At 49.3% G+C, this 27,293-nt stretch overlaps 1 protein-coding gene across 11 annotated transcripts in view; it reads right to left on the reverse strand.

Annotated features, from left to right (window-relative positions):
- Positions 1–27,293, reverse strand: part of CDK5RAP2 (CDK5 regulatory subunit associated protein 2) — a 181,408-nt gene that overhangs the window by 108,015 nt on the left and 46,100 nt on the right. For 6 of the 11 annotated variants that reach the window (XM_055579483.1, XM_055579478.1, XM_055579482.1 and 3 more), the window contains 6 exons: positions 26,065–26,219; positions 20,497–20,659; positions 19,332–19,385; positions 18,388–18,507; positions 15,592–15,684; positions 8,151–8,369 (listed from right to left, as the gene is read on the reverse strand). In XM_055579483.1, coding sequence (XP_055435458.1) covers positions 8,151–8,369; positions 15,592–15,684; positions 18,388–18,507; positions 19,332–19,385; positions 20,497–20,659; positions 26,065–26,219 — 804 coding nt within the window. Of the gene's footprint in view, positions 1–8,150; positions 8,370–15,591; positions 15,685–18,387; positions 18,508–19,331; positions 19,386–20,496; positions 20,660–25,177; positions 25,875–26,064; positions 26,220–26,640; positions 27,014–27,130; positions 27,289–27,293 lie in introns of those variants that run through there. The other 5 variants (XM_055579487.1, XM_055579488.1, XM_055579489.1 and 2 more) reach the window with 5 other exon arrangements.

Consider the following 27,293-nt stretch of genomic DNA (forward strand, 5'->3'; position numbering starts at 1 on the left):
TTGGACACGACTGAAGCGACTTAGCAGCAGCAGTGGCAAAGTGGCTGGTTCCCAGACCCACCGCTGGCAAGCAACAGAGCCGGGGTTCAAATCCGGCCTGACTCCCAGTCTGTGCATTTTGCCTCTCTTAGGAGGAGCTGGGATTTGCAAAGACTAAACTTCTCTCACAGGTCATTTAAACTGCACATCCGACAAGGACACCGATTCAAACTCTTCACACCTGACCTTAAAAACAAAGGCTAGGGGTTGGGGGAAGAGGAGCTTTGACCCTTGGTAAAAATCACTCCAGAAAATAGTGGAGGAGAGACAAGGCTGGCACACTGCAGTTGCAGAGTCGGGCAGGACTTAGCGACTGAACAACAGCAAGTCACACTACCTCAGGTCTGTGGCCTCAGCCCTAACCAAGCAGCCTACAGACACCGTCTCCAAGCGCCAGCTTTGAATGACAGCTCACCAAGAGATGTCCTGGACGCTGCTGCAACCCCCCGGGTCACCCAGCCTCAAACACGTGAGGAGCCCAGACAGGCTGAGGCTGAACCACCCCGGAATCAAACCTGCCCCTGTCAAAGCACACGGGATCAGCCAGCTGGGTGACGGATTCAGCTTTAATTAGATTTGGGGCTGTAGCCAGTAAATGCATCCCCGCAGAGCTGAGGGCCCAGGTTCTGAAGCACACAGTAGTCAGAGTAGCAGGAGACAGGTCTCATAACAGGCGAGAGCGTTAGCAGACAGTCTGGAGAACAGGCTAAACCAACGTCTAAGGACCCGGGCCCTCAGAGGGGAAGGAAGAGCCTGTGACTTGCTCCTCTCCATCCCCTGCTCACCTGGAGCAGCACAGAGTGCCTGAACCAGAGGCAGCAAACGCAAAACCGAGACGTGCCTGTGCTGTCCTCCACTACACACACGCACACACGCACACACACACACGCACACGCAGCAGCACCTTGAGTCTCTGGAGCCAAACAAGGCTGTCAAAGCCAGAAACGTGAGAGCAAGGATGTAAGAAACCAAGCAGCTCCTGTTAGAGCACAAAGTCCCAGCAAAGCCACTCAGTCGTGTCTGACTCTCGTGACCCCACGGACTGCAGCCCACCACGCTCCTCTGTCCATGGGATCCTCCAGGCAAGAACACTGGAGTGGGTAGCCATGCCCTTCTCCAGAGGATCTTCCCGACCCAGGGATCAGACGCTGCTCTCCCACACAGCAGTCAAATTCTTTACCATCTGAGCCACCAGGGAAGCCCCAGACCACAGAAGCTAGGACATTTTAAACATCACAGTCAGAACATCGACTTAGGAATACTGGGGGTGGGGGTCTGATTGTTTTTTGTAAAGGCCTCCTGAATTTCTTTAAAGAGTTCTGGGTCCCTCTGCTGGTGAGGAGGTATAATACAATAAAGGGGATCTATCTGTGAGACCCTCACTTTTTGACCTTGTTCTTTCTTTTTCGTGAATAGCACTCGCGAGGTAGAGGCTGAAGCTTGGATTCACGCGAGCCTACCCACAGTGCCTGCACACTGCAAATGCTCAGCAACGGTCCCCTCAACAAACCAACGAGCAAGCTGCGCTGACGACACAGGCCGGGAGCCCGCGTGGGCAACTGCAACCACAGGTGATTAAAACAAAGCTACCGACAGTGAACGGACTCTCCGGCCAAACGCCTCGGTGTTCACGCACCATCAGACTCCGTGAATTCAGACGCCTCGGATCCAAGCTGCGTCTTCAGACAGGCGCTGTCTCCTTCCAAAATGCTTAGCAGGGGGAACAATGAGGCGGCAGGACATGGTTTTGGCACGAGCACAGGATGGTTCGATCACATCCAGGAGAGGCTGGCTCGACCCGTGCTGCTCGACAGGGGACCACTGCAAAGGCTTCGAGTGAAGGATCGTCTCAAGACAGAGCTGCAGTATAATTTCCTGCTGACTTTGTGATTCTTGTCCAAGAAACGAGAATACTGGGAAACAGCGAGACAGTCCCGGGGACTGAAAGCCTAAATACTTACAGGCTTACCCAACTTGGATGACATTGATCTGGCCCTGGGCAAAATTGCTTTTATTGAATGGGGTATTGTCGAGAGCTCTGTATACTGCTCAGAGAACTCTTTATAGAAACCCACCAGAGGCAATTCTTCCCTTAGGCCTCAGTGCCAGCAAAGGCTGTCCCTTTATCTTCATGTCTTCATCTTTACAGACACTGGAGACCTTGTAACTAAATTTCCCTTGTTACCGTCGCTGCCAGGAACGACCAGCCGGGTGTTAAGTCCCATCTCTAGCACTGTGACCACGATCACAGCGGGCCTCTCTCCTGCCTCACCTGCTTCCATTTCACTCGTCACCCTCATTTTTCTGTAACCCTAATGCACTTAATTTTATGACTGTCCATAAACCTCTGAAAATGTTTCTGAAACACAGAAACAATGACAAGTTTGAAAGCTTCAAATAACCCAGACACAAGTTGGGTGGTCTTGAAAACAGATTACTGTGGTCCACTGAAAAGCTGAAATTATCAGTCTTCCTTTTTGCCAAAAGCACAGTATTCTTAACATAAATACGGACGGTCTGGCATAGCCTCAGCATAGTATCTTAGCAAAGTCCTGAAACTAAAGAGTCCACAGTCCTGGATCCACATCACATTATTTATCCTCTTCTACATGACCATGATCAAGCCATTTAAATTCTTTTTTTAAAAATACATTTAATTTCTGAGGCTCCGGTTATCTGTAAAATGGGAATAACCTGTTCTATGCCCAATCGCAGGGCTGTGAGCGCCAAGGGAAAGACAGGCAGTCCTTTTATTAACTGCAAAGTACACCAAAGAAACCCACACCTAAGAAATCATATTTGCTTTATTTCTACCACTCCGATACCAATTTTCACTACCAAAAAGGATGTTGAAGACGGAGCTGAATGTGAACCGAGAAAAAGACCAATGTTTGGAGCGTGTTTTCGTGCTTTTTCATCGGCGTGCGACTGCGCGGCTGAGCACGCAGCTGCTTTACTTCTGGGTTAGCTTCTGCCGCACGACAAAGTGATTCAGCTGTGAAAGCAAGTGGCAGTCGCTCAGTCGTGTCTGACTCTTTGCGACCCCGTGAACTGTGGTCCATGGGATTCTCCAGCCCAGAATACTGGAGTGGGTAGAGGTCCCTTGTCCCAGGGAGCTTCCCAGCCCAGGGATCGAACCAGGTCTCCCACACTGCAGGCGGGCTCTTTACCAGCTGAGCCCCCAGGGAGACCCCTCTGTACACATATATCCCCTCTCTCTGGAGCCCCGCTCCCACCCACCCCCGCCACCCCTCTGGGTTATCACAGAGCACCGAGCTGAGCTCCCTGTGCTAGAACAGCAGGTCCCCCTGGCTGTCTACTTTGGAACATATCTTCTTACCAGTGTTTTTCAGCTCCACCTGTGGGAGGCAGGGGAGTTCAAGTACATGCTGAATACTCAAGAGTCCTGGTGGGGAAAGCTTTGAATATGCACCCGGACAGCCCAGAAGCCACACCTGAGCGGCCCGTTGCAGAGGAACAGGCTTCTTCTCTCAGGCCTCGCACCTGTTCTCATCTTCCTGTCTCGGGGCTCTCTGCAGACAATCCATTCTCCAGACGTCCACCAGACAAGGCTCTCTGAACTGCACACCTGATCCTAACAACCCTCTCCTTAAGTCCCCCTCAATGGGGGCCGCACTCCGTAGAGGTCACGTCCACTCCCCCAAACTGTGACATGGCCCTCTACAATTCAACCTCTCTCCAGGTTAAAGCACCGTCCACTACCACTCCAAACTCTTCCTCCACCAAACACCACTCTCTCACACCGGTGTACCTTCGTCTCCTGTACAAAGCCCTCCTCTTCCTTGCCTACATCATAACCTTCAACTCAAACTTCAGAACTAGTTCAAAGGTCCCTTTCCCTGGGAACCTTCTCTGACCCTGCTCCATGCTCCCATGCTTCTCTGCTCCTGTCTCCTTTTGGGAGCTGTCCCCAGGCCAAGCAGAGAGCCTGCACAAAGCGCTCAGTGTGGCTGAACGCATGAATGGACTCCTCCTTTGCCAAGCCAGACACAGAGGCCACCAAAAGGCCTGGGTTTGTTTGCTTCACTCCAAAAGCAATGGCAATAGAAGCTGCTGAGTGGGAGGCTCTAGTTAATGAAGAGCTTAGTTAACAGAACCAGCTGATAAGACACACGAGGCTGGTGGCCACGCTCTACCTCTGCATGCATCTTTGCACCATAAGGTAAAGTCAGCCCAGCACATTTTCCCAGACCCTGAACAAGCCAGTGCCCCCAAGATCGGGTACAGAACACACTGATGAGACGGACTCAGCAAATTCCCGGGATGAAGCCAGAAGTTAAGTGGAGATGCGACTGTGACGCAATACATGCAGCACAAAAAAAAACACGGCCAGACTGTCCTGTAAGAGACAAGCACGACTTAATTTAGCAAAGCAGCCGAGATGAGATGCAAGGATGCTGCGTCACAGCCATGCGCATCGGAGGTGAACACAGAGGTGCTGGAGCCCAGGGCCCGGAAAGACAGCCGCGCTCTCTCTGGGGAAGCGCTGATCCCTTCCCAGCTCGGGGTTCTGAGGGAGCCGCCAGTGAGCACGGGCTCACACCTGCACGCACTTCTGACGAAGAACGAGCCTGTGACCCGGGCTGAGCCTCTCGCCAGCTCAGCCCTCGGGCCTCCTGACCAGGGCTGAGTGCGCGAGTCCTCCTTCCTCTCTTGCAATGAACTGAGCAGTGGCCGTTCCAGCAGGCCTGGCAGTGGTGGGTCCACCACCCGGAGCTGGAGTCGAGTGGACGCCAGAAACAGAAGGCAGCTCTTAAGACACAGGCTCGGTCCTGGCAGAGTTCCTGCCAGCCCTGTCCTTCCAGGTGTTCAGTTATCCAAAGTAATACACTCCTTTTTCTGCCTAAGTTTCCTAAGGAATGGAATTTCTAGCCCTGCAAAAATAGAAAACCTCCCACCCAGAGTAGACTTTGATCCAATCCCTCCCTCTCCCCGTCATATGCCCCTTCCACTTCCTGCCAAGCATTCCCTGCCTCCTTATGAAGATGTATGCATATTATTTAGAAATCTTCTTATCAACTGCAGTCCAAAATTCCTTTAGGAAGCATCAGGGTTTTCATGAATAAGTGAATTATGGAACCAACAATGTCTAACAATACAAGGATAGGTGAATAAATTACAGCGTTCCACCGTGATATAAAGTTATACAGCCATTTCAAATGTTTACCAAGAGTAAGTTATAAGGTAAAGAAACAATTATGTATTTTATAGGTTTGTGTGTGTGTGTGCGCACGCACGTACACATGCATGCCTATGTAGCCCCCAAATCCAATTTCTACTGAATAAACATTTTTATAATGATAGTGAGAAACAGAAGGGATAAACTAACTAAGGGGGAAAGAATTATCTGACAGTGAAGGATCTAAGAATTGATGATGGAAACTGACCTCTACAGAAGGACCCTTTCTGGCCAGTTTTTTCTTCACTCATCTATAAAGCCACACGACTCAAATCTCACACTGCTCACTCAACCTGAGTGTCATCTCCTCTGAGAGCACGGGTCCCCAACCCCTTCAATCTGATGTCAGATGACCTGAGGCAGACCTGATGTTACAATAATAAAAATAAAGTCCACAATAAATGTAGTGAGCTTGAATCATCCCCAAACTATCCTCCCTACCCCTGGTCCACGGAAGAACTGTCTTCCAGGAAAATTGGTCCCTGGTGCCAAAAAGTTTGGGGACCGCTGTCCTAGGAAGTTTTCCTGACTGCTCTCTCCCACAAGGATCTTCTGCGCTGAATACATAAGCTGCATGAATTAGCGCTGGGCCTCCACTGCTTTGCATTTTGCCATGTATAACATTTTCATCTCCCTTAAGAAAAAATTAAAACATTCAGAGGTCATGCCACATATTTCCATCAGCATCTAGCCCAGATACATTTGCTGCTCAATAACACTGCATAGATATGAGAAAAAGGTTTTTTAATAACATGCAATAAACTGGTAGACTCCAATACTGCCGGTGAAGCATAAATTAATCCGGCCCTTTGAACAAATAACTTGGCAGCATGATTAACTAGTGTCAGATATTTGTATCATCTGGCCCAGTGATCTCACTCCTCAGATCCTTGGCATTTCAAGAAAACAATGCCCTACAGCCCAAAGACATGCACTGCAGTATTACTGAAACAGGCAAACTGTCCAAGAGAGCAGGAAATTATCAAGTAAATCATGTGAAATCTACTCCATGAAGTGTATGCACCCTTCAGCAGGATTGCTCTGGAGCCTAAACAACACGCTGAAATGGCCATGAGAGAGAAAGGCACGGGGGAGACGCTCACGGTGAAGCAGGCGACCAAACAACACGCAGTCTGAGTCAGCCGGGCCCCCATGCAGCAGGGCTGAAGGGTGATACTTCAGGAGGGTTGTGAAATTTTTTATTTTCCTAAGTTTCCACTCCCTGGTGGCTCAGACAGTAAAGCGTCTGCCTGCAATGAGGGAGACCAGGGTTCAATCCCTGGGTCGGGAAGATCCGCTGGAGAAGGAAATGGCAATCCACTCCAGCACTCTTGCCTGGAAAATCCCATGGACGGAGGAGCCTGATAGGCTGCAGTCCATGGGGCCGCAAAGAGTCGGTCATGACTGAGCGACTTCACTTTCACGTTTCCATTACTGCTCTCTTGCCCTCTCCTGGGATTTCTGTTAAAATAGACAAGGCTGGTATTTCACTCCCCTTGTTGGTGTCAGCATTAGGACTTCAAACTATGGATCCTGACGTCCCATCCCGGCTAAGGGCAGCCACCAGAGGACCCTGGAACCTGTGGGCTCTCCCTGGAGCCCTCCCATGACTCGACCTTCCCAGGCCCCCGTGCAGGGAACTCACTGAACCTAAGTGTCAGTGATCAGTCGGCCTCAGACCCCATCCTACCCGACGGCACCAAGGCTTTGTAACTGGATGTGACTCTCGGGATGCTGAATGTGAAATATGACGTGTGCGTGCTCAGTCGTGTGCGACTCTGCGACCACATGGACTGTCCCTTGCTAGGCATCTCTGTCCGTGCAATTTTCCCAGCAATACTGGAGTGGGTTGCCATGTCCTGCTCCAAGGATGCTGAATACTGAAGTTTAGATGTAATAGAAATCACAATAGAAAACACATGTGTTTGCCTCAACAGGCTGTCAGTTACGATGGCCAAAGACAAGGTCCAGCCCAAATTTCCATCAACAGTAAATGGATAAGTAACCATAAACTCACATACTAAAGCAGTACACAGCAGTGAAAATAAACAAAACACGGCTATATAACACCAGGTGAGTACATCTCTCAAAAAAAATAAATACAATAGAAACTGTAAGAGATAATTTTTGTCTACCAAATTCAGAGAGAATTTTTTAAAATACTAACACTCAATGCTAAATAGAGCAGTCTTTTAAAAAGATCACTCTCCTCTAGGGAGCATGGTATAATCTTTCTGGAGAACAATTTGAATCTATAAAATAGCATTAAAAACATGCATAGTCTTTGACCGAGTAATTACACCTCTATCAGTAAATAATCAGTTGATAAGTATTTATGTACAATGATGTTTCTTACAGGACTTGTTACAAAATGAAAAACTATACATCCTACAGTAAGGACTAGTTAAATAAGCGCATTCAAGCAATGAACTACTGTGTTCACATATTTAAAAAAAAAAAAGTTTCTCAAGAAAACTCTTAATGGCCACACACCAAAATAAAAGAATAAAAAGCAAAACAGAATACAAAAATGCATTTTCAGGGACTTTCCTGGTGATCCCGCGGTTAGGACTCTGTGCTTCCCATGTAGGGGGCACGTGCTCAATCCCTGTCCAGAGAACTAACTTTTTTTGCCGCATGGCCAAAAAACTTTAAAAATGCATTTTCAGCTCGATACTAATAACGTGCACGTGTGTGTCCGTGTCTGTGAGAGACAGAGATAAAAGGACTAGAACGTCAAACAGTTAAGACCAGTCATTTCTAGGTGATGAGAAGACAAGTGAAATATTTTCTATTTTGGGTGTTTTTCTACGTTTTCAGCGATGAATATCTATCTCCCTAAAACCAAGACCAGCCACATAGCCTCCAGGCTTGCTGCCCCCTATTCCAGAGGGCCAGCGGCAGTACTCACGTGGATGGTGTGGTCTCCCTTGCTCCTCTCTTGGCGGGCTGTCTCCAGCGCCTTCTCCAGCCTCTCCCGTTCCTGCTGCAGGTTGCTCAGCTCCTGGGTGACCTTCTTAATGCTCCTTCGCAGTCTGTGGTTCTCTGTGCTCTTGCTGAGGTTTTCTGAGTGCAGCTCAGCCAAAAGGGTTGCCTTTTCTAACAGAGCGGCCTCGTAATCTTCAGACCCCTAGAAGAAGAGGAGAGGAGGGGAGCTGGGTTGATTATCACAGCTCAGTGAACAAACCAAGAAACAGGTGCTCCTCGGTCACCCTCAGGCCGGGGGGTGGGGGGTGGGGGGCATGGAAACAAACATAAACAACATTCAGGACCCAAAGAAAAATTATATGAATGTTTTTAAATAACACAGGGCATCCTTTATGATCTGATGTTGATATTAAGGGGGGAAAGACTACAGTTATTGTGTAAAAGAACTTTTTTTTTTAAGATGATAAAGAAAAGCACAAATGTTCATAACTCTCAAGTGGGATGTGAACACATGATTTTTTTCTTTACTTCTCTGTATTTTCAAATATAGGGTTACCGAGCATGTTATTTCTATAATAGCTTTAAAAATTGTTATTTTTAAAAGAAGATAAAGAATTTTATTTAAAAGGCAGAGATGGAGTCAAGTACGAGCAATGCTCATCTCTGTTAGGATGGCTCCAATCCAGAGTCATCCAGAGAAAAGGGAATGGGAGGCTTTAGCTTCAGCAGAGTCAGATGGCTATACGCATCAAGAACAGGTTTATCTCATTAATGCAGTTCAGCAGAGAAAATACATATGTGACTATCAAGCATACGAAAAAATGTCGTAACTCACCAATAATCAAAAAGAGCAAATTAAAAACGACCTTTCATATAACAAGGGAGATTGTTTTAATGAGACTACCCAGTGCTGGCGAGCTCACTGTGAAACGATACGATCAACGTTCACCTCTCCAGACTGGCCAAGCGTCCAGAAGCCGAGGATGCACTGATAGGACTGTACACGGACAGGACTCCCTGAGGACAGGTCCCAGACACCACGCGCGAGCACACCGTGCAAAGAGGCTCACAACCAGCCCCGCAATTCCATTCCTAGGATTCAATCTCAGGAGGAGAATTCAAAATATACAGGGGGGGAAGCTTTATATACAGTCATTCATCACAGAATTACACAGAATAAAAAATAAGAAACAACCTAAGCGTGCAAAATATGAAAATGAATAAAATATGACAAAGCCACACAATAAAACCTTAAAACCATTATTTACAAAGAGCTGATAACATGTGAAGCAACAGTTAGAACTGGACATGGAACTGGTAGATACACTGGTTCCAAACTGGGAAAGGAATACATCAAGACTGGATATTGTCACCCTGCTTATTTAACTTATATGCAGAGTACATCATGAGAAACGCTGGGTTGGATGAAGCACAAGCTGGAATCAAGACTGGCGGGAGAAATATCAATAACCTCAGATATGCAGATGACACCACCCTTACGGCAGAAAGTGAAGAGGAACTAATGAGTCTCCTGATGAAAGTGAAAAAGGAGACCGAAAAAGCTGCCTTAAAACTCAACATTCAAAAAACAAAGATCATGGCATCAGTCACATCAATCCATGGCAAACAGATGGAGAAACAGTGGAAACAGTAACAGACTTTATTTTCTTGGGCTCCAAAATCACTGCAGGTGGTGACTGTAGCCATGAAACTAAACGACACTTACTCCTTGAAAGAAAAGCTATGACCAACCTAGACAGCATTAAAAAGCAGAGACATTACTTTGCCGACAATGGTCTGTCTAGTCAAAGCTGTTGTTTTTCCAGTAGTCATGTATGGATGTGAGAGTTGGACTATAAAGAAAGCTGAGTGCTGAAGAATTGATGCTTTTGAACTGTGGTGTTGGAGAAGGCTCTTGAGGGTCCCTTGGACTGCAAGGAGATCCAACCAGTCTGTCCTAAAGGCAATCAGTCCTGAATATTCACTAAAAGGACTGATGCTGAAGCTGAAACACCAATCCTTTGGCCACCTGATGCCAAGAACTGACTCATTTGAAAAGACCCTGATTCTGGGAAAGATTGAAGGCAGGAGGAAAAGGGGATGACAGAAGATGACATGGTTGGATGGCATCACCGACTTGACAGACATGAGTCTGAGTAGGCTCCGGGAGCTGGTGATGGACAGGGAGGCCTGGCGTGCTGCAGTCCATGGGGTCACAAAGAGTCAGACACGACTGAGCAACTGAACTGATAATATATGAATATTTCTAAGTCATGATGTTATATAAAAAAAGACAACCCCAAAATCAAACTGCAAACGAGCTAAAAAATAAAAGCTATGCCAGAAGAAAACCAAGGAGGAGAATCATTAAAGTATTAATAGTGGTTGGGTGATTACGTGATTTCCCTTTTTTTCCTTCTTTCTAATCTTTGGGAATAAAATTATATACTACTTGTAATGGAAAAAAATAAACTTCTTTCTAAAATGTGTCTTTTGAATTAGACTGAGGACAAGATTAAAAATTTTAGAGCAAGGGACACTTGAGCTGTCAAGGTCTCAACACTGACTGTAGCACAGAGGTGTGAGCCCAGCCTCTGGGCCTTCCCAAGAAATCCAGCTCTGCCTCCGTCCACAGAAAAGCCCAGGTGTTCACAGAGGTGGCCTGCAGCCACTCACTCTGGAGGTGCAGGGGCTCTGCTGTTCGTGGGCCCCTGCAGCCAAGCCGCCTGGTCCCACGTTTCCCCAACTATTCTCGAGGACGCGGTGCCACAGACGGAGGGAGAGCGCCAGTCAGACTCCAGCGTGGGCTTCAGAGGCTTTTGTTTTCCGTTTCCTTTAAAACTGAAATAAATGAGAGAAATGCGAAAACCTAGGCCACATTCCACCTCACCCCAAAAAGGAACTGGGGCAATGCTTATCTAAATAAACTCAAAAAAGAAGATAAACAATGATTTGGGGAAATGCTCACCTTGAACAATTTTCACAGTTACCTTTTATTAAGTAAGCACTGGTAATACATGAATATCTAAACCAGGCACTTTTACAAGTATTGTACCTCTGTCTCTCATACCAACGCTGGAGAAGGCAATGGCACCCCACTCCAGTACTCTTGCCTGGAAAATCCCATGGATGGAGGAGCCTGGTGGGCTACAGTCCATGGGGTCAGGAAGAGTAGGACACAACTGAGCGACTTTACTTCCACTTTTCACTTTCCTGCATTGGAGAAGGAAATGGCAACCCACTCCAGTGTTCTTGCCTGGAGAATCCCAGGGACGGGGGAGCCTGGTGGGCTGCCATCTATGGGGTCTCACAGAGTCGGACACGACTGAAGCGACTTAGCAGCAGCAGCACACCAACCCTACAAAATACACGTTATCATCCCTCTTTAAGTCACTAAGGCTCAGACTGTTAAATGACTGGCCTGTCTTCAGACCATAAGGGATTAAACCTGGGATTCAAATGACTCCAGGGCCTTTGCTCTTTCCAGGGCATTTTCCACCTCACCCATTCCAGGGAAGTTTCCAATTAACACCAATAAACTACAAAAAATTGAAACAAGAAGACTGAATTCAATGGGGGAAGGCTAGAGACAAGAATACCAGTTCAGAGTTTGTTAAATATAGCGCAGCAATGGTTCTTATTTAAATAATAGATATTAATAAAGTGATCAAAGTCCTGTGGGAAAACCATGTAAATAACAACACAAAGCCTCTTTAAAAAATCTAAGTTCAAAGAAATCAAATTCATACAACCAATTCACTCCATGAAAATACTTCCCATGCTAATTTCCTCTTAGATGGCCCTGTGGAAAGCTTCCCTGGAGAGGTTGCTTTTTGTCTTTGTTTTCTTAACGTCCTCCTGCAGGACAGCCTGACTTCTGGATTCCATTTCATCACTCAAGCGCCTAATGAGCAGGTGGCAACATCGGGCCCAGTGAGACATGGCCAGAAACTACAGCCCAAATGATATCACACGAATTGTTCTCCACAGTGTAAAAATGATGAGTTCGCTAAAAAGAGCAGAAGGCTCAGAGTTCCAAGGCCAGTTCTGACTGTGTGACCAGGGAGAAGTTAATTTCTGTAAAGTTCGTTATCTTACCTGTGAGACTGATCACTATTTCACAGGATTGTTGTAAAGGTAAAAGATGATAACATACAGTCTTGTTTCAGCTGGGGCAGGATAAATAAATCCAGGCCCCCTCTGCCGTCACTTACTCTACTATCTTTCAATCAACAGATAATATGGAGACTTCCCTCAAGCTAAAAGCTACGTGTATGTCATTAACAGAATCTGAAAACAGACCAAAATAAACACTACTATATTTTTATGCCAGAACTACATCACCCAACTTAAGAATGAGTTAACGTTTACTGAGTCACTACCTGGGCCCAGATACACATTCTATTTAACCCTGATAAGGATTAGGGGACGTAAGTGTGACTATCTGGATTTTATGATGTGTAGGCAGACTGCAGAGTGCAAATACCTTCACCAAGATGAGACCAGCTGGCGAGGCAGAGTCAGACGCAAGTCCATGTCCCACCCCAGGTTCTTCCCAATGAAAATAATATGATACATACAATGCACTATATGCAGCTGTTTAAAAAGACTGTATAAAAAGCACACACACACACACGCACCCACTCACAAACGAGTGATGTCAAACTGCTGAAATCTGAGTGAGGTCAGCAGACAGCACCAATATTCTGGTCATGACACAGTCCTGCGGTCACACAAGACGCTTGCTGCAGGGGAACTAGGTAAAGAGCAGGCAGAAATTTACTGCATGTGAATCTACAATTATCTCAAAATATTGGTTTTTTTTTAAAGATTGGCTAGATCTAAAAAAAAAAAATCAGGATTCGTTGATCTATATATACTGCTATGGCAAGAATGTTAAATGAAAACGAGATTATAGAACAAAATACATGATGATGCTATTTAATTTTTCAAAGATGATACATATATATATATATGCGCTTTGAAAGAGTTAAGGTGTTAACAGTGAATATCTTCAGATGTGAGTTTACTGGTGACTTTTATCAACCTCTTTCCACCATTTTAAATATTTTATGAATTTCTTGTGATGTGCAATATTACTTTTATAAAGCCATGCAGGGGGTGGAGGAGGCATAACACTGCTTCCAATCTGAAGATACGCTGTTCATACGGCTTCAGAGGCGGCACAGCCAGGCTGCGCCGCAGCCCTCAGTCACCCTGTGATTAGGACTCTCGTCCCTGCACTGTGGCCAGAACCCAGAGCCTGAACACCGCTACCTGCCGCGCCACGGCCAGGCTCAACGCCAGCCTTGTGAGCTCTGGCTCTGACGCTACCGTTAGTTCAAATCATGTAACATCCCCAAAGGTCCCCAAATGTCAAAGACAATGCATTTTCAAGGGTCTGTGCAATATTCACATTGTATACACCTTGTAATTAATGAGCCAATACAGGGGTCTGGTATGCGTTTATTCACACACATGATCAGAATGGAAAGAGCACAGATTTGGAAGTCAGACTCGAGTTGAAGTACTAGCAACCTGTCAAACAGGGGAACACTCTACCTTAATGGCTAAGGATTAAACGAATGCTCTCTGAACAGCCAACAAGCCAGGCAGAACCTGAGGCGTTTCAACAGTGTCTGCTCTTCACACTTCTCAAGATGAGAAACCTGGCTGACACCAAACTACAAGACCTCAAAAATCACTCTGACAGTCCTTAGGACTGAGGGTTATGAAACTAACAACTACGCGTAAAAAGTCAGGGTAACATTTAAATGGATAAGACTTTTCTATCCATCGAGGGCCAATAGCAAGTAAAATATCACAGCTCTCATAAGGATATCTGGTCTTTGCTTATCAATTGCCAACATATATTTTTTTTCCCTAAGGAATGGGTAATATGGATGGTTTTCCTGAGAATTCAGCTTTTAAGGCCTGTTAATTTCTAAGCAAGTAAAAAAAAATGAAAAACTCAGTGCAAAGTATAGTCTTGGCTCCATTTCATCAACCACCACCAAAATAGTTGGGAAGGCAAGGCTGAAAGTCCCAAAACAGAAATGTATCTCTCCTTGCAATACACCAGGATTGAAACCAAATTACTTCAGTTACTCTTACTGTGAACCAAGGCTCTGAAAAGATAAGGCATGGGATATGAATCTTAGGGACCAAGCAGTCTTAAATTAGATTTAACTCCTAACTTCTACTTTATAACTAAAAACAACGTAAGCGGGAGACGTGGGAGGGGAGAGTTTTAAGGTGGTATGGGCTTCATCAGATGATGGAGCTTTATCGATTAACCAGTTATTAGTAACAGGTAAACACTGTATAACATGAAAAGAAAATGCTAATTCCAAATACAGAAGCGTAATTAACAAGAGAGACGGGCGACCAGGGGAAGACCAGCACGAGTCCTTGCAGGCCCATGTTGGAGAGAAAAAAGAGGACAGACAGGTCAACTAACCAAGGCTTGGAACAGATATCTGCCCAGGAGCAGGAAGCCCAGAACAGCCAGGCTCAGAGGGGAGGTAGGGAGGGACAGGGAAGAGCACAGGCTGGGGCGTGAGACCGACTCTGGGGTCACATCCTAGCTCCTTCCACTACGGTGACCCTGAGCAAGCTACTTGATCCTCTAAACCTGGATGTCCTCAGCAGAGAACAGGGATAGGAACGGTGCCCCCCTCAGGGGGCTGCTGGGCAGACTCACTGAGCTGATCCACGTGGCGCAGTGCTTGGCACATAGAGCATGTTCAACAGAGGCCAGCTGTTAGGATCAGCAAGTACTGCATGTAAGTCCTGGCCCTCGCAAGGCTGTGTGACAGTGAATCAGCTGCGTACCCTTGCTGAAACTTCAAAAACCCCTCAAATACAAGCGGGGTGGGGGGTGAAAACTGGCTTCCCCACCGGGTTGTGAAGGTTAGATGAGATAATCCACACATCTCACAGTCTACTCCAACTCCCAAGCTAGGGCACTAGGCCCTAAGCCCGGCACTCAGCCCTAAGCCAGCACTCGGCCCTGAGCCCAGCCCTAAGCCCGGCACTCGGCCCTGAGCCCGCACTTGGCCCTGAGCCCGGCACCCGGCCCTGAGCCCGGCACCCGGCCCTGAGCCCGCACCCGGCCCTGAGCCCGGCCCTGAGCCGGCACTCAGCCCTGAGCCCGGCCCTGAGCCCGCCGCCCGGCCCTGAGCCCGGCACCCGGCCCTGAGCCCGCAGCTCGCACCGCTGGCCGCAGCTGTCACCATTCATGTCAGACTGACGAGGGGGCTGGCGAGCGGCCCACAGCTGCGGGAGAAGCTCCTCTAATCAGCTGAGCCAACTCTGTTCTCACGACCTCTCGGAGCTCCCTGGGCTCCTTCTAGCGGCACGGTCCTGACCTCGCAGGGGTAAGGATCACAGGGAGGACCACTTCAAACAAAGCCAACACTTACCTGGAATTTCTGGGTCTGTGCTTTCTGGGGGGCTTCTTTGGCTTTAGCAAAGGCAGCACTGAGCTCTTCGATTTCAGAGTTAAGTTCTTCAATCTGGGTAAAAATAAAGAAGAGTAGCCAAGTGTGCAACTGGGGTCTCCTCTCTGTGCATGGCCCAGACACCACTCCCGCTGAACTGGGAGCCCTTATCACCGAGGGCTCTGTAGTCAGAACAGTGGGACTTCTCGTGCGACTGGCCGCTAGCTGGACAACGTTAGGACAGGCACTTCACCTCTCTGAGACTTCACCCCCTCAACGGCAACATGAGGATGCCACACTCACCCCACCGAAGCACTGTTAGGCTTGAACCATGTGATGTGTACAGGTGCTAACGTAATGTCCCGCTCACACTGAGGGTTACTATTGGGTTAGCCAAAATGTTCCTTCGGGTTTTCTAACCATCCTACAGAAAACCCGAACGAACTTTTCAGCCAACCCGATAGCACTGTTCACAGAGATGACCCACCACACCACCCAGCCTGGCTCCTCCCAGAACTCCACCGCCTCCAGTGACCTTCTCCTACGGCCCAGACTCAGCCACGAACTCCCCAGCCGGCCCCTGGCCTCTGCGAGAAGGCACCGGCTCCACCACCCGGGGCCCTGCACAGCGGCGAGCTCTGCCTTCAGCTGGGTCCCACGCTCCCAACACGCGACACGGACACGGACTGCAATTATGAGCCAAGCCTCCGCTGCGGCTGCCACCAGTGGTTACTCACACTCCTGCCTCCTTGGCTGCCCCAACCCCGGATTCCTGGTTATTAGCATCCTGCCCCTGCGGCCACCTTCCTCTGCTTATTTGTGGAACTGTCAACCCCTGCAGCCCAAGGCTCCGCCTTCTTGCCCACCCTATGCTCTCCTTGGGTAAGGAGACCAGCTCTCAGAATTTCACTCACACGTGTAGAAGACTGACTCCCAGATCCACACCTTCAGGCCCGGGCCTTCTCCAAGTTTGGGACTGGCATGTCGACTGCCTCCTGGACTTCTCACCTGAACAGTCCAGGGGCTCCTCCGAGTTGGTACCTTGTAAACGGTATTCTTGCCTAGGAAATCCCATGGACACAGGAGCCTGGCGGGCTACAGTCCACGGGGTCGCAAAGAGGCAGACACGACCTAATGACTGCACCACCACAGATAGGCTCACCACCCCCAGGGCCGCCCCGCCTCTCCGTGGCCCTCCGCGACCCGCGCTTGTAAAGGGGCTGGTGGGAGCCCCACAGCCCCGGGCGTGCGGCCAGAAGCCGCCCCGCGCTGCTCCTCCTCTCAAGTCCTGCATCTGATCACCAAATCCCCCAGATTCATTTCTCATTTTTCATTATTTCCAATTTGACTTCCTGAATAAGCCCCAGCCCTCCCCTCCTACTTGCTGTGATCACTGCTGACTCGGGCTGTCTGAATAGGGGGGCTGGGGGCTCACCTCAGCACTGGCCTCCCTGCCTCCATCCTCTCCCTCCCGCCATCCCATCTGGATACAGTCTCATCCCTCGGAAGGTGAGTACAATCACACCCCTCCTGGTCCAGAGCCTGCTACCCAAGCAGCTAAACTCACTTCCACCACCGCTGCCATACGCAGCCTCGCTGGCTCCTTCTCTTGCCTCACTTAAGCTCTGTACGTGACGCTCTGACAGGCTTCAACTGTTTTGCTTCTGCAAACACACAAGGAGCTCTTTCCTAACTGAATGCTCCGGCCAGCATTCTCTTCCCTGCATAAGGCGGCTCCACGTCTCCACCTGCCCCCCAGCTAACTCTTGGTCCCCCTCTAAGATTCAGCCCGGACACCTGCTCCCAGAGGAAGCGCTCCACCGAGCTGCTCAGAAGCTCCAGAAGTCACTGAGGGTGAGCGCGGTGGTGCTCCCACATCCACTCTAAGCGGGACCAGGCCCCCTTCCCTCCACGTCACAGCCGCCTGCGCGCCCCTCAGTCACAACCCCTCACGCTGCCTTTTGTCTCCACTAGACTTTGTCTCCACTATCTGTGCCCAGCAGTGACTGAGACATAAGAGATCACGATCCTCACAACAGGAAGAACACAGGCACCACCTTGGATCCCCAGGGCAGCGAGCCAGGCAGCAAAAGTCAAGGGAGACTTCCAGCTGGTGTGACTGGGGATACGGTGGTGCCACGGACGCAGACAAAAGCAAGAGAAAACGCAGCATCACGGTGGGTGAGCGGCGGCGAGGGAGGGGCTGAGTCTGATTAGAAAGGACCACGGCGGAGGAGCCTGTGAACCATCCAGGTGAGGCGTCACAGCCACGGCCTTGTCTCCCAAAACACCGTTATCTCAATTTTCTATTGTCTTTCAGAGGATTGGACCTACTCTCCAACATGGTAGCCACTAGCCACTTGGGCTCTTGGAGACTTGAAATGTGGTCTGTCTGACTTGAGATGTGCTAAGCCTATTCGGACTTCAAAGACAAAAGTCGGAGTTTAAAAATGGTAACTACCTCATTATTATTTTTGTTTTCTGGCTTACATGGTCAAAGGATAACGTTCGAACTTCACTTGTTTCTTTTTACTACTTTTAATGTGGCTACTAGAAAATTTTAAATTGCATCTGTAACTCACATTATATTCATACTGGACACCCCTGGATTAGCCTCTACAGAAGAACTTCTAACGGACAATACAACCCTTCCCCTACTTTCCACACTCATCTCAGCTCTCTTATAAACTTTTTACCTAAAGCTAAAAATTTAGGGTAAGACAGGCCAGTCACAGAAGCTAACAAAGAAAAATCTCACTTCGGGTGTATCCGACATACCTCTTTTTCCTTCGCCTTTAATGCCATGGTTAGACCCTGAATGGCTTTATCCCTCTTTAAACTATTTTTCTTTTCCGTAGCGATTTCTCTTTCCTTCTCCCTCAGGTCCTCCCGAAGTGCCTAAATTAGATTAGAAACAGACTCACTAAGTTGACGTGTTCTAACCAAAACGCACTGTAAATACATCTCTAAGAGCAACTCAAACGCAGCTGCTCCGTCTTCCTCCTGTCAACCTGTGATTAATGTTTCCAAGCAGCGCTGAGCGTCGCGGCATCAGCTCCCGGTTACCGCGTTGCCGCTCACGGCGACGGGGATGGGTGGAGAAAGGGGATCAAATCAGTTAGGATGGTGACAGCTAGTCCCATGGGAAGGACTCCAGTGTCTTCTGGAGCCTGAATTCAGTCACAGCAGAGCCTCGGAAACCGTACCGGGTTATTTGGGGGAAATAACAGATCATTAATTTCACTCCTTAATGCCTCAAAAGCTAGCAGAGAATTTAGTTTGATGGAGACTGAATATATGCATTTAGAGTCTGAGTTCATTTCTAATCACCACTGCCTCCCTCCCGGGCTGTTATGAGGATCAAATGAGATGATGGACATGAAAGCGCTTTCTCTGCTGCAGGCAGGACTCGGATGCGGGCAGCTGCGACTGGGGGACCCCGGAGCAGGGGCTCTGCAGCCAGACTGGTGGGTCTGAATCCTCGCTGCACCTGGGGATGGGACCTCGCCTCTCTGAGCCTCATGGGTTCCATCTGCAAAATGGGAAGGTCCACTCCACCAAGTCATCGCCAAGGTTACCAAACCCTCTCTCACACGCCTAAGGCATAACTGGCAGGCGGTGGCGCTCAGTGACTAACCCGCTGTCACACAGCATTACCTGCTGCACCCGGGAAAAAGCCGAAGGACATCCTCAAGACACTTTCAAAAACGGCATCAACATACCTGGATTCTCTCTTCAAAGCGACTTCTCTCCTTTTCCCGCTCCATCTGTGCAGCCTAAGAAAAGGCGTTCATTGGTGCCCAGAAGGAACCCATGAACCAGGAGCTCCCCCAGAACAGTGAGAATGAGTGCTCCATTTACTTTCTGTCTCCCGCTGCTGAAGCTCTCATGAACCCAAGCATCCACTCCTTACGTCTCACCTGAAGTCCACCCAAGGGAAGAACGCAAAGACAAGTAACCCCCACCGGCTGACGACCGGAGCACGAACCAAGGAGTGCAGGGAGGGGCAAAAGCCACTACCGCACAGCTCGCAGGGAGCAAGAGGGGCCAGAGGGAGGGGCGGACGCAGGCCCATCACGGCCAAAGGCAGCCAGGGAGGCTACAGGGCTCACGGCTGGGTCGGGACAAAGACGAGCCTGCTCCACAGAAAGACTGAGACGCTCCATGCACTCCAAAGCGTCCCCGGGCATGAACGGACCCGCAGCCGCCCTGGGTCCAACCAGAACCAGAAGATTTCCGCCGGGGCTGCCTGCACCGTCGGGCCTGCCCACCTGCGGCCGTGGGAGCCCCAGGCATAGGGCAGGGGGCCCGGGGGCTGCAGGGTCTGTACCAGCGACCCACCTCTTGGAGCCGGGGAGAACAGAACAACTCTCTGAGTGTGTCTCTACACTCAGCGAGGGGACCATGAGCTGCGCCTCACAAGGTGCCAAGATTAACCAAGGTGGAACGCTGACCACCCCCACTCTGAGTACAGCCAGGCCCTGAGGCAAGTTACTTCCTTTCCCCACCGCCTCTGAAGCTTCAGACCAGACCTGGCCTCAAGCCCGCCTCTGACGCCAGCGACAAAACAGGTACATACCATGACACCACCCTACAAAAAACCTGATAGATGAAAACAAAGTTCCCAGGCAACAGCATATTAACATATGGTAAAACAGAGGCGTTCGGGTATGGACTGTATTTTTAACCAACTCTACAAACACCCGAGACTAGAAAGAAAAAAACCGCCAGGGCCGCTGGCAAAGGAGGATTTCTGCTAATTCCTCAGCTCACGACAGGGACCTGGTATTTTGAAGGCCAGAGTATGTGACTGTGGGGATTGAATATGCACTCATCCCACGGGGGGTCCGGTCGGGTAATTAAAGCCCCCACCCCACCGTGCCTCACCTCAGCCTCGCCCTCCCCGTCTCCCCTCAGAGCAGCAGAAAGTCCTTGGAGTTCTCCAGACGACACAGTTTCATCAGGAGATGCCATCTGAGATTTCTCCTCTTTAAGGCACTGAATTAAAGCATCTTTGCTCTTCAAAGACAGCTTCAACTCCTCAATCAGTCTGAAAGAGAACACAAGTTAAATATTAATTCTAAGCTGTTCCCTCAGCTCAGTGGAGCAGGAGGAGGTAGGAAATGGGGCCAGACACCTTCAAAGGAGATATGTCCCAGGACTGAAGAGTTGCGTTTTGCAGGTGGGAGACTAAGGGCCAGAATTCACGGGGCATCAGCGGTGCCCTCTCCTCCAGCCCAGTCATGGCCAATCCACCCCCTGAGCAGCCAGACTATGGCCAGATCGAGTCACCCTCCTCCTCAAAGACTTTCATCAGCCCCCACTAGCGACGGCCATGGATTATGAATTTGGGCCAGGTCGGGGCGGGGGGTGGAGCGGGAAATCTCTCCCAAGGAAATCTGGCAGTGAGGCTAAAGAAACAGGAGCAACAGAGCTCAGCTGCTGCAGTGATCATGAACACAAGGAGGGCGTCTTCCAAGGCTTCTCAGGGCAACGTGTGAACAGACTGGCTGCCAAGGCAAAGGGCCAGCTCCTCAACAAGGCACTCGAGGCCCTGGCTTAAGGGCCAAGGCAGCCGGCGGCCCTGCTGACGGCCACCCTCTCCGCCCCGGGGCCTCTCCAGGGACCTCTGTCCTGCGGCTCGAGGCCCCACCACACTCCGTCTACCTGGAACCCCCTCACAGCTCTGGTCCCACCCCCACCTGATGGACGCCCACCCATTCACCGCCCATGGTCAGCCAGGCCCCCTCAGGTAGAGCTGAGCACATCCCTCTTTGGGTCACCGAATTACCCCTTACCCTGTAGGAACTGCTCCCTGACCTCAGCCAAGCTATTTAACCTTTGAGTCTGCATTCCCTCGGCTATAAAGTGGGGACAACTCGCTTCTGTGGAATGAAATAAGCTATTTAAATGCTCCATGACCCCAGGCACACAGCAGACCTCGACAAACAACAGTGGCTATGATTACTTTAAAAAAAAAAAAACATTCAGCAATTATCATTTTGTTGGCGGACCCTCAGAAGAGTCTTTCTAGCTAAGCCTAGAAAGCACCTCGGTAGGATAAAAGAACAACGGCTTGGAAGTCTCAGAGCTTCCTGAGCGCCGGAGGTAAAGGGGAGGCATGAGTAAACGCAGCTGAAGCACCTAGCAATGCGGATTGGAGCATCTGAAAATTCATGTCCACCTATACGAGTCCTGTACCGAAATCCTAACCCCAAAGGTGATGGGATTAGGAAGTGGGGCCTTTGGGAAGAGCTGAAGTCATGAGGTTGGAACCTTCCTGAGCGGCAACATGAATGGAGCTGCAGAAAGACCCCGTAGGCCGGGGAGCCAGGGGACACAACGAGAAGCCTGAGACCCCGACGAGGACCCTGGTCCAACCATGGTGGCACCTGGCTCTCGGACTCCCAGCCTCCAGAACTCTAAGAAGTGAGTTTCTATTGTTCGTAAGCTGCCCAATCTGTGATGTTTTGTTATGGCACCCCAAAAGGACTAAAATAATTGAGCACAGCGGGAACTGGCAGCTTGGGGGCAATGCCCCCCAAAACTTGGAAAGAGGAGTAAGACTGCTCTCTAGGGGTTCCAACCTGAAATTATCACACAGTCAACTGGAGAGGCAAAAAGTCATCAAACTGCACTTAAAACGGACTTATTGTGCCGCATGTAACTTATACTTCAATAAAACTGACCTGCTTTAGCTGCCTTAAGGTGACTTCCCCGGAGGCTCAGACAGTAAAGCGTCTGCCTGCAATGTGGGGGACCAGGGTTTAATCCCTGGGTTGGGAAGACTCCTGTGGGCAGGAATCCCTTAGAAGAAATGGAGTAGCCATCATGGTCCACAAAAGAGTCCGAAATGCAGTACTTGGATGCAATCTCAAAAATGACAGAACGATCTCTGTTCGTTTCCAAGGCAAACCATTCAATATCACAGTAATCCAAGTCTATACCCCAACCAATAACGCTGAAGAAGCTGAAGTTGAACAGTTCTATGAAGACCTACAAGACGTTTTAGAGCTAACACCCAAAAAAGATGTCCTTTTCGTTATAGGGGACTGGAATGTAAAAGTAGGAAGTCAAGAAACACCTGGAGTAACGGGCAAATTTGGCCTTGGAATACGGAATGAAGCAGGGCAAAGACTAATAGAGTTTTGCCAAGAGAATGCACTGGTCATAGCAAACACCCTCTTCCAACAACACAAGAGAAGACTCTACACATGGACATCACCAGATGGTCAACACTGAAATCAGATTGATTATATTCTTTGCAGCCAAAGATGGAGAAGCTCTATACAATCAGCAAAAACAAGACTGGGAGCTGAGTATAGCTCAGATCATGAACTCCTTATTGCCAAATTCAGACTGAAATTGAAGAAAGTAGGGAAAACCACTAGACCATTCAGATATGACCTAAATCAAATCCCTTATGATTATACAGTGGAAGTGAGAAATAGATTTAAGGGCCTAGATCTGATAGAGTGCCTGATGAACTATGGATGGAGGTTCGTGACATTGTACAGGAGACAGGGATCAAGACCATTCCCATGGACAAGAAATGCAAAAAAGCAAAATGGCTGTCTGGGGAGGCCTTACAAATAGCTGTGAAAAGAAGAGAAGTGAAAAGTAAAGGAGAAAAGGAAAGATATAAGCATCTGAATGCAGAGTTCCAAAGAATAGCAAGGAGAGATAAGAAAGCCTTCTTCAGCGATCAATGCAAAGAAATAGAGGACAACAACAGAATGGGAAAGACTAGACATCTCTTCAAGAAAATTAGAGATACCAAGGGAACATTTCATGCAAAGATGGGCTCGATAAAGGACAGAAATGCTATAGACCTAACAGAAGCAGGAGATATTAAGAAGAGGTGGCAAGAATACACAGAAGAACTACACAAAAAAGATCTTCAGACCCAGATCATCACGATGGTGTGATCACTGACCTAGAGCCAGACATCCTGGAATGTGAAGTCAAGTGGGCCTTAGAAAGCATCACTACAAACAAAGCTAGTGGAGGGGATGGAATTCCAGTTGAGCTATTTCAAATCCTGGAAGATGATGCTGTGAAAGTGCTGCACTCAAGGAGGAAAAGGGGACGACAGAGGATGAGATGGCTGGATGGCATCACCAACTCGATGGACGTGGGTTTGGGCGAACTCCGGGAGCTGGTGATGGACAGGGAAGCCTGGCGTGCTGCAATTCATGGGGTCGCAAAGAGTCAGACACGACTGAGCAACTGAACTGGGAAGATCCCTGGAGAAGGAAATGGCAACCCACTCCAGTATTCTTGCCTGGAGAAGCCCCTGGACAGAAGAGGCTGGTGGGCTACAGTCCACGGGGTCACCAAGAGTCGGATTCGACGTCACCTTCTAGTTACCTTAAAGTAAGTTCCAGACCGGGACGGAAAAGGAGCAGACTGCGGCCAACCCGGAGCCCCCGCCCCGTTAAGGGGGCAGCCTCAGTCCAGCAAGGTCCTGGCCCAGCCCTGCTGCTCGGGACAGAACAGGATGATTATACAGGCAGTTGTAGAAGTCCCAGTAGGGGGTTATGTGCTGTGCTGTGCTTAGTCACTCAGTCGCGTCCGACTCCACGCGACCCCATGGACTGCAGCCCGCAGGCTCCCCTGTCCATGGGATTCTCCAGGCAAGAATAGTAGAGTGGGTCGCCATGTCCTCCTCTAAGGGACCTTCCCAACCCAAGGATCAAACCCAGGTGTCCCACGTTGCAGGCGAATTCTTTACTGACTGAGCCACTAGGGAACACAGACAGAGAAGCCTAGGGAAGCTTCGGAGGCCACTGCAGCTGACAGCAGCTCAAGGGAGCTACCGCAGCACAGGCCTGCTTGCCAAAATAGAAGCACGAAATACGCCCCAGGCCACCCAGAGAGGAAAAACAGCGCCATCCTTCTGCTGATTGAAAAGTCAGTGATGACAGTCCTGGTTTGACCTCACAGGGTCAGACACTCTCCTCCCCAAAACAAAGGAGGGCCTAGTGATGTCAGCCTGACCTTTACTGGAGGAATGAGGAGGAAAGCGATCTTTCCCCTCCCCCGCCTCCAACTCTCTTTTGATTACAAAACTGTAGCCCACTTATTCCTCGGGACAGAGCCCTCTTGCCTGACCACTTGCATCTCTCACAAGTGTCTTATATTAATAAATCTACTTCTTGCCTATCACTTTGCCTCTCGCTGAACCCCTTCTGAGCTGAGACACAAAGAACCTGAGCCTCAGTAAGTCCAGACACCAGGTGAGTGATTCTAATTGAAAGAGGGTGGGTTCAGATCCCAGACTAGGTTTTAGCTGGGTTTGAGTAAAGTCGCGCTCAGAGGTGTGAAGTTTTGCTGCCACGCCTTGCAGGTTTTTAAGAGAAACTGGAAATCTAGACTTTCACATGAAATTAGACTTTTTCTTCCTAATGTTAGCAACAAATTGAAAGTTATCAAAATACTGTGTAGGCCAAGTGTAAGTGTCTGTGGGCCGTATTTGACCTGCAGGGCTCCTCCAGGCCCACTACCTTAGAGACACAGACTAGACGTAAGGTCAGATTGAAGGAAATCAAGTGGCTAGATCACCTACCTTTGAGAAGGGTGGTGGGAACCCAGGACACAAGCGAGGTCCTCCCAGGGAGGGCTCTGCTCAGTGGCGGCTGGTCACGTGACAGATCTGGACCCACCTCACCAGGGCAGGACCACAGAGCCCTGTTCATCCAGCTCTGTGCTTTGGAACTCACCTCTGACCTCAGCGTAGCTTCCTGGGCAGGCCCACCTCCGGGGAGGGAACACACTGGCTCCAGCCCCAGGAGAGGCCACAGGGAGCGCCGCAGCAGGGCCAGCGGAAATCAGGGCGGCCCCTCCCCCAGAGACAGCTGCACCTGCGTCTCCTGAGTCACTAGGTTGTTTCATCTCGTGAGCAATATGTCTATGCCCTCCAAGATTGTTTTTCCCTTTTTCCTTTGGCTACCAGGAAGCTTATGGCCAAAACCTGGATGCTAAATTTAGTATAAGCAGAACTTTTCAGCATGGATTTCTGTCTACTAACCCCACCTCTGTCCTCATATCACTACCCTATTCCTTTCCCTTTCATCCTAATTTTATCCCTGGTTTTCTCACTGTGGGGACCAAGTAGAAAAAGAAGGGAACAAGGATAGGAAGGGGGTAACTCCTTCCCTTGTTTTGGATCATGCCGTGCTATGCTAAGACACTGCAGTCGTGTCCGACTCTTTGTGACCCCATGGACGGCAGCGCAGCAGGCTCCTCCGTCATGGGATTCCCCAGGCAAGAACACTGGAGTGGGCTGCCATTTCCTTCCCCAGGGGACCTTCCCAGCCCAGGGATGGAACCCATGTGTCGTGTCTCCTGCCCTGGCAGGTGGGTTCTTTGCCACTAGCACCAGCTGGGAGGCCCGGTAGTGGATCACGCGGCCAGACAAATGGACATCGGAGCCTCACGGGGGTGCGAGCCCACCTGTCCTTCCCTTCCAGGACCGCAGCCATCTCCAGGTCCCCCTCGCGCATCTTCTTCATCTCTGAAAGCTTGCTTTCCAAGCTCAGTCGCAGAGCCTTCTCTGATTCTGTCCCAGCAAAGGCCTTTTCCATTTCTGCTTGGGCGGCTTTCACATCCTAGAGTTAAATTAAATGCATTTGATGCAATTTTTCAATACAATTGGGAACATTTTGAAAGGAAATTGGATTAAAACATAAATATTTATGACTTTTTCTCCGGCACATTTCCCCTCCCTGAATTGTACTACACATGGGGAGAATCAGTAATAAATACATTCACCAGCCATTTTCCCCCTCTTATATCCTGAAGAGTAATAGGCATTTCCAGTGGAAAAGACTCTACAAGAACCGTATTTGGGGTTTTGAAAAATCGGATCAATATTTACAGCTTCAATGAGTACGAAGAGAAATGTGCTTCTCAATACCTAAACATACATAATTCCTAAGAGTCACCATCAGCCCCATACACGTTCATCCCACCCCCACTGCCCCCTCACTATTTTTTTTTTAGGATAATGACTATACGACTCGAAAGTACATTTTCTAAACCTCCAAGGTGATTTAGGTGGTGAGAAACTCTATGTTCTTCCTGAGAGCTCAGAGAAGCCAGAGAGAAACTGTCTAGATGGCGTGGGCAGCGTCTGTGTGAGGGAAAAGGTCCTGGTGCTGAGGCAAGTGGCCTGACGGTGGGTCTCAATCTGCAAGCCCTCGGCCAGCAGCCTCTGACTGCGCCACAGAGGAAAGTCAGATCAAACCGGGCTCAAAACCCAGCTCTCCCACTTACTCACTGGGTGACCTCATGTAGCCCCTTAACCTCCCTGAGCCTGTTTCCCAACCTATAAGACAGGGACAGGAACCTCGCTGGCAGTCCAGGGACTAAGACTGCGAGCTCCCAGTGCAGGGGCCGGGGTTCAATCCCTGGGCAGGGAACCAGAGCCCACATCCACAACTGAAGACCCCACGCGCCTCAACTAGGGCCTGGTGCAGCCAAATAAACAATAAACAAAAAACAGAAAACAAATAAGCACCATCTCTCCAGAGTTGCTGGAGACTCTGTCACATGCCTGCTGCATCCCAGGAGACCACACATGCTGGCTCTCCTCCCTGCCTCCCCCCCACAGCGTGTCCTCCACCACCGCCTTCCCAAGAGGGTGAGAGCCTGGAGATCTCGATGGCAGCTGGGGAAAACTT

This window comes from Bubalus kerabau, chromosome 4 (genome assembly GCF_029407905.1).
Source record: "Bubalus kerabau isolate K-KA32 ecotype Philippines breed swamp buffalo chromosome 4, PCC_UOA_SB_1v2, whole genome shotgun sequence".
In the NCBI taxonomy this organism is placed as follows: Eukaryota; Metazoa; Chordata; class Mammalia; order Artiodactyla; family Bovidae; genus Bubalus; species Bubalus kerabau.